This window comes from Coturnix japonica, chromosome 5, assembly GCF_001577835.2.
Source record: "Coturnix japonica isolate 7356 chromosome 5, Coturnix japonica 2.1, whole genome shotgun sequence".
Classification (NCBI taxonomy): Eukaryota; Metazoa; Chordata; class Aves; order Galliformes; family Phasianidae; genus Coturnix; species Coturnix japonica.
In genome coordinates, this window is record NC_029520.1 from 40,615,641 (window position 1) to 40,628,694 (window position 13,054).

Genomic DNA, 13,054 nt, shown 5'->3' on the forward strand with positions numbered 1-13,054 from the left:
AATGCTGATGGAAATGCAGTATTTTTGTATTTTGGTATTTCTACTTTCTATTGCTGATTTTCTAGTTGGTAGAGAAGTGAGTAACGCTCCAGCATGTTCTCCTGCCTCACGTTAATACAATACAGAGTATTATTTTTAGAGACAGCACCAAATGAGCAAACTTTAGATCAGAAATATGCAGCTATGGAGTCGGGAAAGGCAGTTCTGTTAACTAAAAGCTCTCCTTCCTATTTCTTCCCCTTAACTGCACTTTTGAGATGGCTGTTACAGTTGAGAAGTGTCTCTCATGTTCCTTTGCTTTTCAGTTTTCACTCAGCTGTTGAGGACAATGAAGCAATGCTGGAAGCGGAAGAGTTAGCTCACTTAGAGATACCCAAAAGAACACCTAGGGGCTTTTGGGATCTATTTTGGAATCTTCTGCATTAGACCTCCCAGAATGGATGGGCAAACCCCTCTGGTTTCAGTTCAGCCAGCTCTGTTGAATTTGACCAAGCAGATTCACCTCTAACACTCTCAGCATCCTCTATTTTGAGTATGTTCCAATTCTTAAATATGCCATAGTCTTAAAGTACTTCTTAATCAGCCCCCCAGAGTCTAAGCTAAGGGAAGAACCAGGACAGCAACAGTGGAAGGATCAGACTGCCCAGACAGTGTGGCCTGGCTAGGGAACACCTCTGTAAGACCACCACAGCCTCATTTGGACCCTTTCAGGCTGAGTGGAATATTACGTTTACTTCACAGCATTTTATCCTTGGCCTCTACTGAGAAAAATAAGCAACTTCCCTTTTGTAGATTGGTTTACTCACCATTTTCTCAACCCAGGAGATTCTGCCCGGTATTTGCTGATACGCAGAGGATTTAGGGCATTTAAAGGAAATCATGACCCAGACAGTCTCAGATGTGAGGGACTTGGCAGCATGATGGTGTTGCATCTGTATGTCTGTTCCCAGCAGCTCCTGTTCCTGGTAATGTTTCACTCGTAGTTTCTTTTCTTTCCTCCTTTTCACGGTAGGAAATGAAATGCTCAGCCTCCCAGAGAAAACATGGTGAAGTGTTCTTAAGTTTGGTCATAGTGTAAAGTAAGATCAGAGCTCTATGCAGACCAGGATCTGCCACATGGGTGTACTGTGGAGCAGAATACTCTTCACCTGATGCTCCTGGTGCTTCCAGCAGGTGTTGGATCCAGGCTGCGTGTCCCAGCCCTGCAGCTTCCTACAGCCCATAAGATGGAGACTGCGCCCACCTCCAGCCTTCACCCACCCATCTCTGCTACTTGGGCAGTGATCACTAAGCAAACCATAGACTCTCTTGCTCAAATAGACATATTTACTGCTTGTACCTTTCTGCTCACTTAGGACAGCATAAATAGCTCTCACTAGAAGTGTGTCCAAATACTGCCAAGAATAATTCTTGTGGTGACCCTTCTGATACCATCCCATGGTTTGAAGTATCTCACATGCACAAAGCATCAAACCTCTTTTCACACCTTTTTGTGCAGAGGTGTGAAAGAAGTGCACTGTTTCTTTTAACGAATGTAGGACATCCACATACAGCTGGCAGTTAAAATTCTGTACAGGAGTTTTCATTCTTCTTTTCTTTCTCTCTCTGTTTGTTTTAATTTTTGGCAGACTTTTGGGATTCCTCTTTAAACCGCAGAATAAGCACAGAGGCGTTATCCCACCCTGCAACAGACTCTGCCCTCAGCATGGCCCAGGAGGACGGTTTGACATCTACCCAGTCTGTTGCAAGTAGTGCAAACCACTGCTCATGTGAAATTGAGCTGTCAATAGGAAATGACAGGCTGTGGTTTGTGAATCCTATTTTTATAGAAGAGTGCAGTAATCCTTTTCCTCCAGACTCACCTCCTCCCAAGGTCCATGCCATGAGCCCCAGCCTGCCCCCCGCCACCACCACGTCACCCCGCCGCCCCCCACCGCCCCCTCCACACTCTCATGGGCAGAAGTCTTCCCTGAAGCTCCCACGGGAACCCATGACAGCCTGTGAAGAAACGCAGCTTCTTCAGCCACTGGGCAAGAGCATCAAGGAAATGAAAATTGAGGGCGGTGACAGTGAGGATGGGAAGCAGAGCCACTCTGACAAGGAGCCATCAGCCGGCAGCCTCAAGAAGGGCCCCCAACCTGCTGTGCCCCCACGGAGGCGACTGTCCGAGAGGGCTGCGGAGGAGAGCTGCACGGGTAAGCCTGCAAGTTGTGAAACACCAAAAGGGGAACAGACTGAAGAAAAACAAGAGCTGGATACACAGAGCGGAGGTAAAAGGCTGCTGTGCAAGAAGGCTGCAGAAATGCCTGGAGAGGTTCCTGAGCAGGTTGTGTCACAGTTTCAGGAAGCAAAGCCCGAACCTGCTGAGAAGGAGTCCATGCCTGAGGTACAAAGTGATGCTACTGAGAAAGGAAAGTTGCCTCCTATCCCACCACCCAGAAGGAAAAGGCTTTCCCAGGCACCTCGTGTCCCCAGCTCCTGCCAGTCAAATCACAGAACGGTGGTGGGGCAGCCTGCAGCCACAGCCCAGGCTCAGGGCACGGGCAGCTCAGCACCAGCAGCAGGCACTGCCACTGGCACCAACGCCGAGACCGAACAGGGAATTGGCAGCAAGTCTGTGAACTCAGCTGAACTGAAGGGCTCGCACTTGTCCCTGGAAGGCCTAGGAGGCAGCGCTGCAGCCCAGACATCAGCATCTGAACCAGACTCCTACTCCACCAGCAGCACCGAGGATGACCTGGAGATGTTGGGTACTTCATCTACTAAGAAGACACGCTCCATGATCTTGGGCAAGGCCAAGAACAGGCTGTCTTTTGTCAGCCTGTCCAACGTCTTCACAGTCTTTTTGTCTAATGATAGAAAGCTGCAGAAAAAAATAGTGGAGCTGGCACAGGATAAGGACTCTTATTTTGGCAACCTGGTGCAAGACTACAGAGTGTACAGTCTGGAGATGATGGCAAAGCAGAGCTCTAGCACAGAAATGTTACAAGAAATCCGAATGATGATGACACAGCTGAAGAGTTACTTAGTGCAGAGCACCGAGCTGAAATCTCTGATAGATCCAGCTGTCTACACTGATGAGCAATTAGGTATGTGTTTGTACTCTACTGATTCTTGGGCAGGATTTGGGAAGGTAAGGGGGCAAATGGGATCATGCAGACACAGGTTCTGTTTTACATAAATTATAAATCTGAGGGGGTTGAACTGAAGTCTGCTCTGTACTTCCAACATTTGGAGAAGCAGCTCTAAAAGCTAGGAGTCCAACAGGGGGAAAAATCCTATTCTGAATGTTCTGAGAACATGAATTTAAGCATGAGAGGTGTGTGTTTGTGTAAGTGAGACATATGTATGTATGTGGATACACATATACATACGTAAAAATATGCATACATATATATAGGTATGGAGACATACACATGTCTCTCTACAAGACAAGCCCTTGCACAGACCCATTCCCCTGGTCACCTTCCTAGGCTCCTTGGTGAGGATGGGGAGCTCCTTGCTCATGGTGCGCAGATTGAGGGCTGCTATCCCACAAGGATGGCCACTGGTTTCTAGGGTCTGGACAACAGACAAAAGTCACTTTCTCACAGTCTCTTCTGCTTCCTTTTCTCTCCTGCTGAATATTAAGCAAACGTTCAGCCCACACAACTTCCTCTTCTACAGGTGTCATAAGAGTCAACTTAAATATCAGTAAATTAGAGTCACTTGATTAGAAAGGGTGAGACTTTTGACCAAATGTTGCTGTCTTTCATGCTGGCCTTGAGCCTTTCCGGGACTTCTGGTGAGTGATGGTAACAAAATGTTTACTGTCTGAAATGTAAGTGTTGTTTCCTGCCCAAAGCTATAAACAGTGCATGAATAACCGTGTGTTTTTAGTTTTACTGTCACTTCTACTCCAGCTTTGATGATTTACGATGGAATTTTGCATTCTCTCTTCTCCACGTAGATGTGATTGCTGAGTCGGCTTTGTACAAATGTGTCCTGAAACCTTTAAAAGAAGCCATCAATTCTCACTTAAAAGAAATCCACAACAAAGATGGATCTTTACAGCACCTAAAAGAGAACCAGCTTGTGATACAAAACACAACTACCACTGACCTAGGTGTCACAACCAGTGTGCCCGAAACTGTTGTGCTGGACAAGATCCTTCACAAGTTCACAACCATGCACAAGGCCTACTCCCCAGAAAAGAAGATTAGCATCTTGTTGAAGTCCTGCAAACTCATCTATGACTCCATGTCTCAGGGAAACCCAGGTACAGTGCTCCCACCATAATGATGCTCCTTATTGCTTCTTCCCAGGTATCACAGGAGAAGGATTTATGTCACAGTCAGTGCAGTAATATCCAGAGTGGAGGTAGCTGTAATGGTCAGTGTGTTTGCTAACAGCTCTCTATAGGCTGTGTTCAGATTGGGCTGATTAGGTTCTGTGAAGTCCTGTGCTTAGACTTGAGGCTAGCTATTAAATGCATATGTTAAGCACTTATCCGGCAAACAGGATGCATTTTTGCAGATAGACCAGTAAATCTCATCCTCTAGGAGCCTGCCTTGCCATTTTAGAAACTTTCTTTATATACTTTATATAATAGGGAGTGGATTACAAGCTGTGCAAGTGTTTGGAGACTAGCAGTGTGCTTATTTGCAATGACCTGCAGTTGTTCAAGAAGTTAGAATCTCCAAAGATGTTTGTAGCTGCTCTGCTTTACTTCCCACTGCCAACAGCCATGAGGCATTCATACAAGAACTGTGTCTTTTTTGAGCCTCATCGCAGTGTCCTCCCTTGGACAGTATGCAGCAGAATTCAACAAATCATCTAGACACGTGAACAGCGGAGCAGGAAGCCACAGCAGGACTGAGCCTGTGCTGTGGGGTAGACAGGATCTCTGACTGCCTTCACATCCTGTGAAAAGATTTGGACACATAGGGGAATTTGCAGTAACTCTCTTAAATCAGCTGTGTTACTTTAAGCTTGAAAGAATATCTGATGGAGTTCTAAGATTCTGATGCTGGTGGTATATTTTGTCACACCTCAGCTAGCTCAAGACTTGGAATTACTCTGTTGCAGCAAATACTGTTGTGTCACCTTATGCAAAAGAAATTATGGACAAGTGAACCCATTAAAAAACCACCCATATTTGGCATTCAATAAATCAGATTATTTTATTGTGATTTGCTGTTCTATCCAAAGCACTTCATTTTGGCCATTTTTGGCCATCTCAGCTGTTTTCTTACATCAAATACTGCTGTCAGTAGGATGCAGTTTGGAGGCCAAATTCTCCCGTGCAGCCAGTTCCCTACCCAGCATAAATGACCAGTATTGCACATCAGCATGCAGTCAGAAGGAAACTGGCCTGGCATTGGGGAAACATACTATGAATTTAGCATCCAAAAGAGGAGGAATGCTACAATCTAAGTTGTAGCAGACGCAGCACTCAGAGACAAATACAGTGAGGCATCCTGTAGACATAGTTAGTAGTAAAATGTGTGAAACCCTTTAGGTCACCAGCATTACTTCAGTTTTCCACCTGTCAAAGACAAATACTCAGCAAATTGAAGTATCTTTCCCAGTTGCTGCTGTGCAGAAGCAGTGCTGCGGGCTGCTCAGGCCAGACTTCAGCAGGTAGTTCTTTTCTCTGACTGCTTCAGAGGCAGCAGCACAGGGGCCCATTTTGCTTTCAGCAGCTCCAGGACATTGTATTGCTCTTTGCACCGGAAGAGTAGAGGCCACACTCTGTTTCCTGTGCAATTGCCTGTTCTTCTTTTAGTTCCTTTTACTCACTGCTGAATTGGTTAGATCCCTCCTCTTCCAAGGTCAGAGCACACAGAATGCAAAACTAATCTTTCCCTCTGTCACAGCACCTCTGTCAGAAAAATTATCTGTTCAATAACGTGTAAGTACATATGTTGTCGTGTTTAATTTGCAATTGGGAAGTTCAGGTCAGGTCTTTATCTACTTTAGGCTGACTGCAGAACAAGCTGACCTGAGAATATGGCTTCGTATCTCAAAGAAAAGCACAAATACAACAAAATCAAACATTTTCTTTCTTTTTCAGACATCAGATTTTTAACATATTGGGGTCCATGTACATTAGTTGAGTTTCAGGGGTATCCAATTGGTACCAAGTTTTCTTTAAAGCTGAGGATAGTCAGAATCATGCGACCCTAAGAACTGGGGCTGTTTAGTCTGGGGAAAAGGAGGCTGAGGGGAGACCTTATTGCTCTCCTCTAATATCTGAAAGGTGCTTACAGTGAGAGCGGGGCAAGTCTCTTCTAACGGGTGACAGGTGACAGGACAAGGAGAAATGGCCTCAAGTTGCACCAGGGTAAGATTGGGTTGGATATCAGGAAAAACTTCTTTGCAGAAAGGGTTGTTAAGCACTGGAATAGGCTCCTCTGGATGTGTTTAAGAGCCGTTTGGATGTGGTGCTCAGGAACATGATTTAGTGGAGGGTTGTTAGTTAGGGTAGTATGGTTAGGTTGTGGTTGGACTCAATGATCTTTAAGGTCTTTTCCAGCCTGAGCAATTCTGTGATTCTGTGGCAGTGCCCGTCTTTGTAGAACTGCAAGAATTATGAAACTTTGAAGTCAGCCTTGATTGGCTCCGTGTTGATCCCTCTGTTTTGAGAAAAGAGGATTTTGCTGGCTTGGTTGTCAGTGTTATAATAGAAGAATGCAATTTAGATCACATGACAAAACATGTCTGATAAAGTGGCTGTGATAGCTTATGTTAGATACTTAGACTATGAGCTGAACAGGTCAAATTCTCAGCTGGCACAATGAAGCATTTCTCCTTCAAGTTGAAAGCAATCTACTTGTGGATCTGATTCATCACCAGGAACTGAGAAGGCAGCTTCACAGCCATTGTCAGTACACATTTCTTGTTACAGACCTGAGTACAACCAGTACATACAAGATGTGTGTTGGAGCAGGACTCATCTCCAGTTATATGTAGGTGGCACAGATGGATATTATGTATAGCTTCTCATTATAAACCACAGGGACTTATAAGGTGGAGTTCAGTTGATTCATCTGCTAAGAGGTAGCTGTCTGCTTTAGGGTGAGGTTCACAGCTTCTCTGGTGATATTGATTAGTTCATCACTGTCTATAAAAGGAGTTTAGGGGTAGCATTCAGGTGTTTGTGTGTATAGCGTAGGCAGTGGTATTATTAATGAATCCTCCCAGAAGGGGCAATTATGATAGTACTGCGGTGTCTCACAGAGCTTTTCCAAGTTCTGGGAAAATTTAAATAGCAGCATATGTTTTCAAAATGCAACCTACAACTTAAAGATATGTAACCTTCCTGCTAAAATTACTAGGAGCAACTAGGGAGAATAACTAACGTGCTTTAAAACAACAGAAGGAGGGTTTGAATTCCCTTTGCAGATCAGCTAGCATTTCTTGCTGTGTGTGCTAGGAGATATAAGAGGTGGGACTCAGAGGGCACTGTAAGCTTCCAGTAATCTGACTGCTCCAGCATCTCAAATACATGGCCTGGTAACAACAGGCAGAGCTGGGTGCATATCTCATGTATATAGAAGCGCTATAACAATCTGCAGAAAGAGCTGCTTATTGTTTATCTTCCAGAAATAACTTTCCTCAGGCAAAATGTCAAAGGTGTTTTGTGTGGTAGAAATCTCTACTTTTTGCTATATCAAACATCAAACACACAACTGACACTTGTGGAGTGATAATGAGAGGCAAATTTGCAATGTATGTGATGTGTATTGGCAGCGGTGCAACTGAAGCTCCTAGCCCTGTGTTACCTGGGAGTTTCCGCTCTGCAGAAGAGAACTGATGGAAAATCAAGTCATCAGTTTATGAAGAAATAGTAGGTGAGACAAACTAGAAATACTAGGTGAGAATAGATAGGACAAATAGATATTCCACTGAAATCTTTCTGTTCCCTAGATTTGGGATGAAATTTACCATCCTCTGTGGAACTGAGCAGCTGGATATTGGTTGCCCTGACGTGCTGCCATATGTTGACAAAGCTGACAAAGGCATGGACTGCAGTGTGTCTTCAGTAGGGTAGCTGAACTAACTTCAATCAGTGTTACACCAATGCTAGAAGATGTTAAAACTACATCTGAGCGATCCCACTGTTCATCATCACATCTCACTTCTCAGAAGGAAGATGAAGTTATACATAAAAGTATTACTTTATTGTCTTTAGAAAGAGGATATTTCTATTTAATTTACTATTGAGGAAGGTTAACAGACTGAAGATTATCTCTTTCTTCTGACAAGTGCAATCCCTGCATTTGAATTAAAGAGTACACTCAAGTTTTTCAAGGAAAATTAATTTATCTGATCTGTAAAACATGTTTTTGAAATGGATTCATGCAGTCCAAACATATTAACTCTCTTAATTAACTCAGGTTTCTCAGCTATAAATGGAGGCTAAAATTCGTATTTCCTGAACAGCTGCTGCTAGACATCATTCCAGTGGTTGTAAACTACAAGAACAAGATGAGAAGCATCATCACTGTGTGCTGGTTGTCAGAATAACCACAGAGGGAGAAGAAACACATGAATGTGCTAAAACAGGCTGCAATTTCTTTATGGAGGCTTGGGCAAAATTCCAGTTGTTTTAAATTGTGTATTTAATTAATAACCATTCTATTCAAGCACTGCATCCCAGCCAGGAGCTGAAGTGGTATTTGCTTTGATATAAACATAATAGGATGAGCTTGTGGCAGAAGAGAAGGCTTATTTTAAGCTTCTTATAGATATTTATGAAATAAATGTTCCCCGATCCTGCAGAAAAGATGGGAAAAATACTCAAGCAAGTCCTGTCTGGATTAGGACAACACCACCTTGAACAAACAAGCTCAGTCCCAATGCCACTGAGACCAGTGGCAGGGTCAGAGTTAATTAGATTTAACTCTGTCACCTTCAAACTTACTGCTCTGTGAGACCACACATTGAGCTGGGCAAACAAAACTCTGACTCAGACTGAAAGTGGAGCCTGCAGAGAGCAGCCCTGCTACATCCCCAGGGTGAGCAGTGGTTAGGTGCCACCATGGTGCTCTCCTGGTGCTGTGGACAGGTGGGCTGCAGGACACTCAACAGCAACCACTGCATGGGAGTCTTGGTTCATGAGGGTTGTTTCACGTATTTTGGTGCCTCCTGCTTCTGGTCGTATTTGTGCAGCTGACATCACCAGTACCCCCATGAAGGGGCTGAGATACAGGGCATCTCCAGGCTGTCCTGAGTCTGCCTGCTGAGGATGTTCAAGCTACAGCCTGTGCATGTTGACACCTAAGGCCAGGAGATTACCCAGTCTTGTCTCCATGCACAGTCAGTGGCAGTGGGTCATTGCAGCATCTATAGCTTCTGCTGATATCAACTTTAGCTACAAACAAACATTCACAGTAGTGAATTGGACCCTTCACTGAGCTGAGGCTTTCAGATGTACAAGCTGAAACAACAGCAGACAAATAAAATGTCCCTCCAAATGTTAATGCAACAATATAGATCTTTCATAGTGAAGATTGCCATAGTAGAGCAAAAAGAACTGAAAGAGTTAATCCAGCTTTCATTAAATAAATTGTGCTGTGGCGTGTGCAGTCTCTGTTAGAAACAGACTGAATTACAGATCTGAGAATCTCTTATCCTCCAACACTTTGTTTTAACTGGATCAACTTTCAGTTCACTAGATATATTACTGCATTTATTTTAAAGCAATGCTTTTTGTTGTTGTTGCTGTTTGTTTGTTTTTAATCAGAGGTTAAGCTCATGTTTATTTGAGGCTTGAAAAGAATATCTTTCTTTGCCAGTAGAGAATCTGTGTCAGCTATGGATGACCAAAAAGGAAAGCTGACTCATGGCAGAGATTTGAAATAAGTCAGTGGGAACATTTGAGAAATGGGAATTAATTCCCCACCATGGAAGGGTATGTGGACCAGGGGCAAAAATGGCCAGAGCATAACTTCACTGCAGCTACACCAACAATACTTCTTATTCTTTGAAATAAGGCAAGCAGCTCTCAAATGAGACACATCTGGTCAGTTCCAAATTGATGGAACCAACATTTCAGATGAGGAAAACTGCCTGCAGTCTGAGGGAGAACATTCAGAATGAAAGTAGAGTTTAGGTTAAGAAGAATCATCAACCCTGACTTTTGGGAAAATGGGCTAAAGAAACTTGGTATTATATGTTGCCCGTGATAAATTTGTGACATGTTGGTAGGAAATGAAAGCATCATCATCATATTTACATAAAAGTATCTTTTAAATAAGGAAAGCTGTCATCATATTCTTTGCATTTTATGTAGGAAATCTTCTCTTTGGGTTCTATTTAAGTAGTAAATATTTATAATTATATCGTTTATATTTATATAGTTTATAATGATTAATATGTGTGCTTTTTTGTCCTCCGAGCTTTTGCCAGTTACTTAAAAGGTCACTTTCTTGACTTTGTTGTTTTAAGCAGAGGGAATCCTGAGCCCACGAGGATCTGTTTCTGTAGCACTTGTTGAGCACCAAGACCAAAAACTGGTCTAATCATTGTGGAGAGGATTATTTTCCCAGCTAGACACTGTGGCTGGGAAGAAACTTCCTTTTAGTTTCTAACATGGGAGACTTTTAGTTAAGAACACATAGTGTTCTAGATTTGCCTTGTGAAAAATGTGAATATGTGTGTGAGGAGTATTTATTCTCTTAGGCTTGCTCTACATGCTGGACAGAGACTGTTAGAGACTGTTTTTTAGGACTTCCTTTTTAAAAGTGAACTGACTTTCCATTGTATATCATGTTTTCTTTGCTTGTGCTTTTGATCTTTAAATCTTGAGGTAACTTAAGAGAAAGTCAAAGAAGTGATGCCTGAAAAGATGTCACTGTTGTGTTGAGGTGTGCCTTTCTGGTGAGTTTATTGGGACCATTCTGTGTTTCTTCTTGCTCAGGGAAGCCTTACGGTGCAGATGACTTCCTCCCTGTGCTCATGTATGTGTTGGCCCGCAGCAACCTGACTGAAGTCCTTCTGAATGTAGAATATATGATGGAGCTCATGGACCCTGCTCTGCAGCTAGGTGAAGGTAGAGTACTGTTTGCTCCTTGGATACTCTCTTTGTAAATCATTATTTACCCCACTTTAATGTTTGTGAAGATAGGGCAGCAAAGCTAGATTTTGTGGATAAGCTTTGGCCAAGCCTTCCAAATCTGAAGCTTTAAAATGAGTGTTAAACAATTCAGTGCAGTGACCTTTGACATCAGCTAAAAAAACAAGGGCCCAGCACAAATGAGATCCGATGGATTAATAATCTAAACAGGGACATCTAGTGTTCTGTGGCTGTAAGGCTGGAAAGTCAAAGGGTCTGTGCCTAAAACTAAACTTCTGCAATCCATTCTTTGACATCTGTTTATTCCACTGAGAAAAGTGAATAGTTCTTACACTGCACTGCATGACTTGGGCCATATTTGATTCTCATACCTTGTATGTGAGTTGAGTGGCTCATTTGACTGTGTTGTCTGGCTGAGTACCACAGTGAGGCAGAGAAAGAAAAGTAAGTTTAGAGAGAAATACCAGTTTTGTTTGTGGATTAAGAACTCTGCTATTGGAGAGGTAAATACTGGTGGGCCTTTCGCTTCTCAAGTACACCCTGAGAAGCAAATGCTACTACAGACAGGATTATGCACTCTTAATTAGAATTACAGATCATTTTTTCACTAAATAATCACTAAATCAATAAAATGAGTTGTTTTGGTGAGTACTGAATAGTAGAAAGGAGTCCTGGACAAACAAGAGCAGACTAATTTGATTTATATTAAATGGTACTCAAATCTGTAGCTAAAGAGCACGTATACCCAGCATGGTGCAGAGGGGAGCAAAATAAGTACTAAGAGAAGGAGCAGCAGCAATACTATTGCATTAGTGAAGGATTTCTGCACAGTTCCTGCTGGAAAGAAATTGTTAGCAGAAAAAATGTGGGCCTAAGCATAGCACTTAGCTGACACAATGAGCTGTTTTTGGTAACTGCACTGCCCACAGGTTCTTCATTTCCAAAGGGCACGCTACCAAGCTGGTTACTGAAGTCAGCAGGATTGAGGAGGAGCTCAGGAAATCAAAGGCAGAGCTTGCTGGAAGTTCTTTCAAGTCAAAGATGCAAAGCCTATGTGAAATGTATATTGCAGCCGAAGGGAAAAATCGTTAGGGAAGTTCCAGATCATACTGGCTGAGTAATCACTTCAGAAAGGAGACTGAGAGCAAATGCAGATACAAGGGATGGAAAAAGAAGGAACAGGTCAGTAAAGAAAGCTCAGAGATGGTGAAGTACAGCTAAAATGCTTGAACTCAATTTGTGCCTTTCAGTGTTAAGTGATAGCAGGTGATTTGGGCACAGAAATAAAAGTAAATAAAAGAAAAGCAGAAGGCACTGTCTGACTAATATATAAAATCACTTCAGTCTGGCTTCCACATTAAAAATTTCCTTCTGAATGGATTTTAATCAGAGCAGTGAAGCTGACTGCTGGTTGGGCGGTGTGCCGGCGCCATCCAGGGGCAGCTGCAGTTATTACAGAACATTAATTGCCACCCAGCTTATTGACTACTTGGTCCCTGCTCTCCGAATAGCCAGGGTGAGGGGAGAAGCAGCAGGAGGCTGCAGAGAGGGTGAGCCTGGTCCAACATGGGGTCACGAGCACCAGTGGCTCCCTAAGGTCTCTTCCTTTTGGTCCTGACTTCAGGCTTTTACAACTTCATCCCCTCTTTGGTTTACCAAGATTTGGACAGTTGCCTCTGCATGGGCACAGGATGGAAATGGAAATGAACGGCCCTGCAGCTGTGATGTTCATGTTAGACCTTTTCTTTTGGCAGGCTCCTATTATTTAACCACCACCTACGGGGCCCTGGAGCACATCAAGAACTATGACAAAATCACTGTCACACGGCAGCTGAGTGTGGAGGTGCAGGACTCCATTCACCGCTGGGAGCGGCGGAGGACACTGAACAAGGCCCGGGCTTCCCGTTCATCAGTGCAGGTACCTTGTGTTACTGGGGAGGGGAATAGCCTGGGAGATGGATGGGCTCTGTGGCAGCAAAGGCCACCCCTTGG

General features: G+C 43.5%; 1 protein-coding gene across 2 annotated transcripts in view; it reads left to right on the forward strand.

The window, feature by feature from the left end:
- Positions 1-13,054, forward strand: part of RIN3 (Ras and Rab interactor 3) — a 55,773-nt gene that overhangs the window by 40,645 nt on the left and 2,074 nt on the right. For both annotated transcript variants that reach the window (XM_015865307.2, XM_032444643.1), the window contains 4 exons: positions 1,629-3,089; positions 3,950-4,258; positions 10,907-11,038; positions 12,817-12,980. In XM_015865307.2, coding sequence (XP_015720793.1) covers positions 1,629-3,089; positions 3,950-4,258; positions 10,907-11,038; positions 12,817-12,980 — 2,066 coding nt within the window. The remainder of the gene's footprint in view (positions 1-1,628; positions 3,090-3,949; positions 4,259-10,906; positions 11,039-12,816; positions 12,981-13,054) is intronic.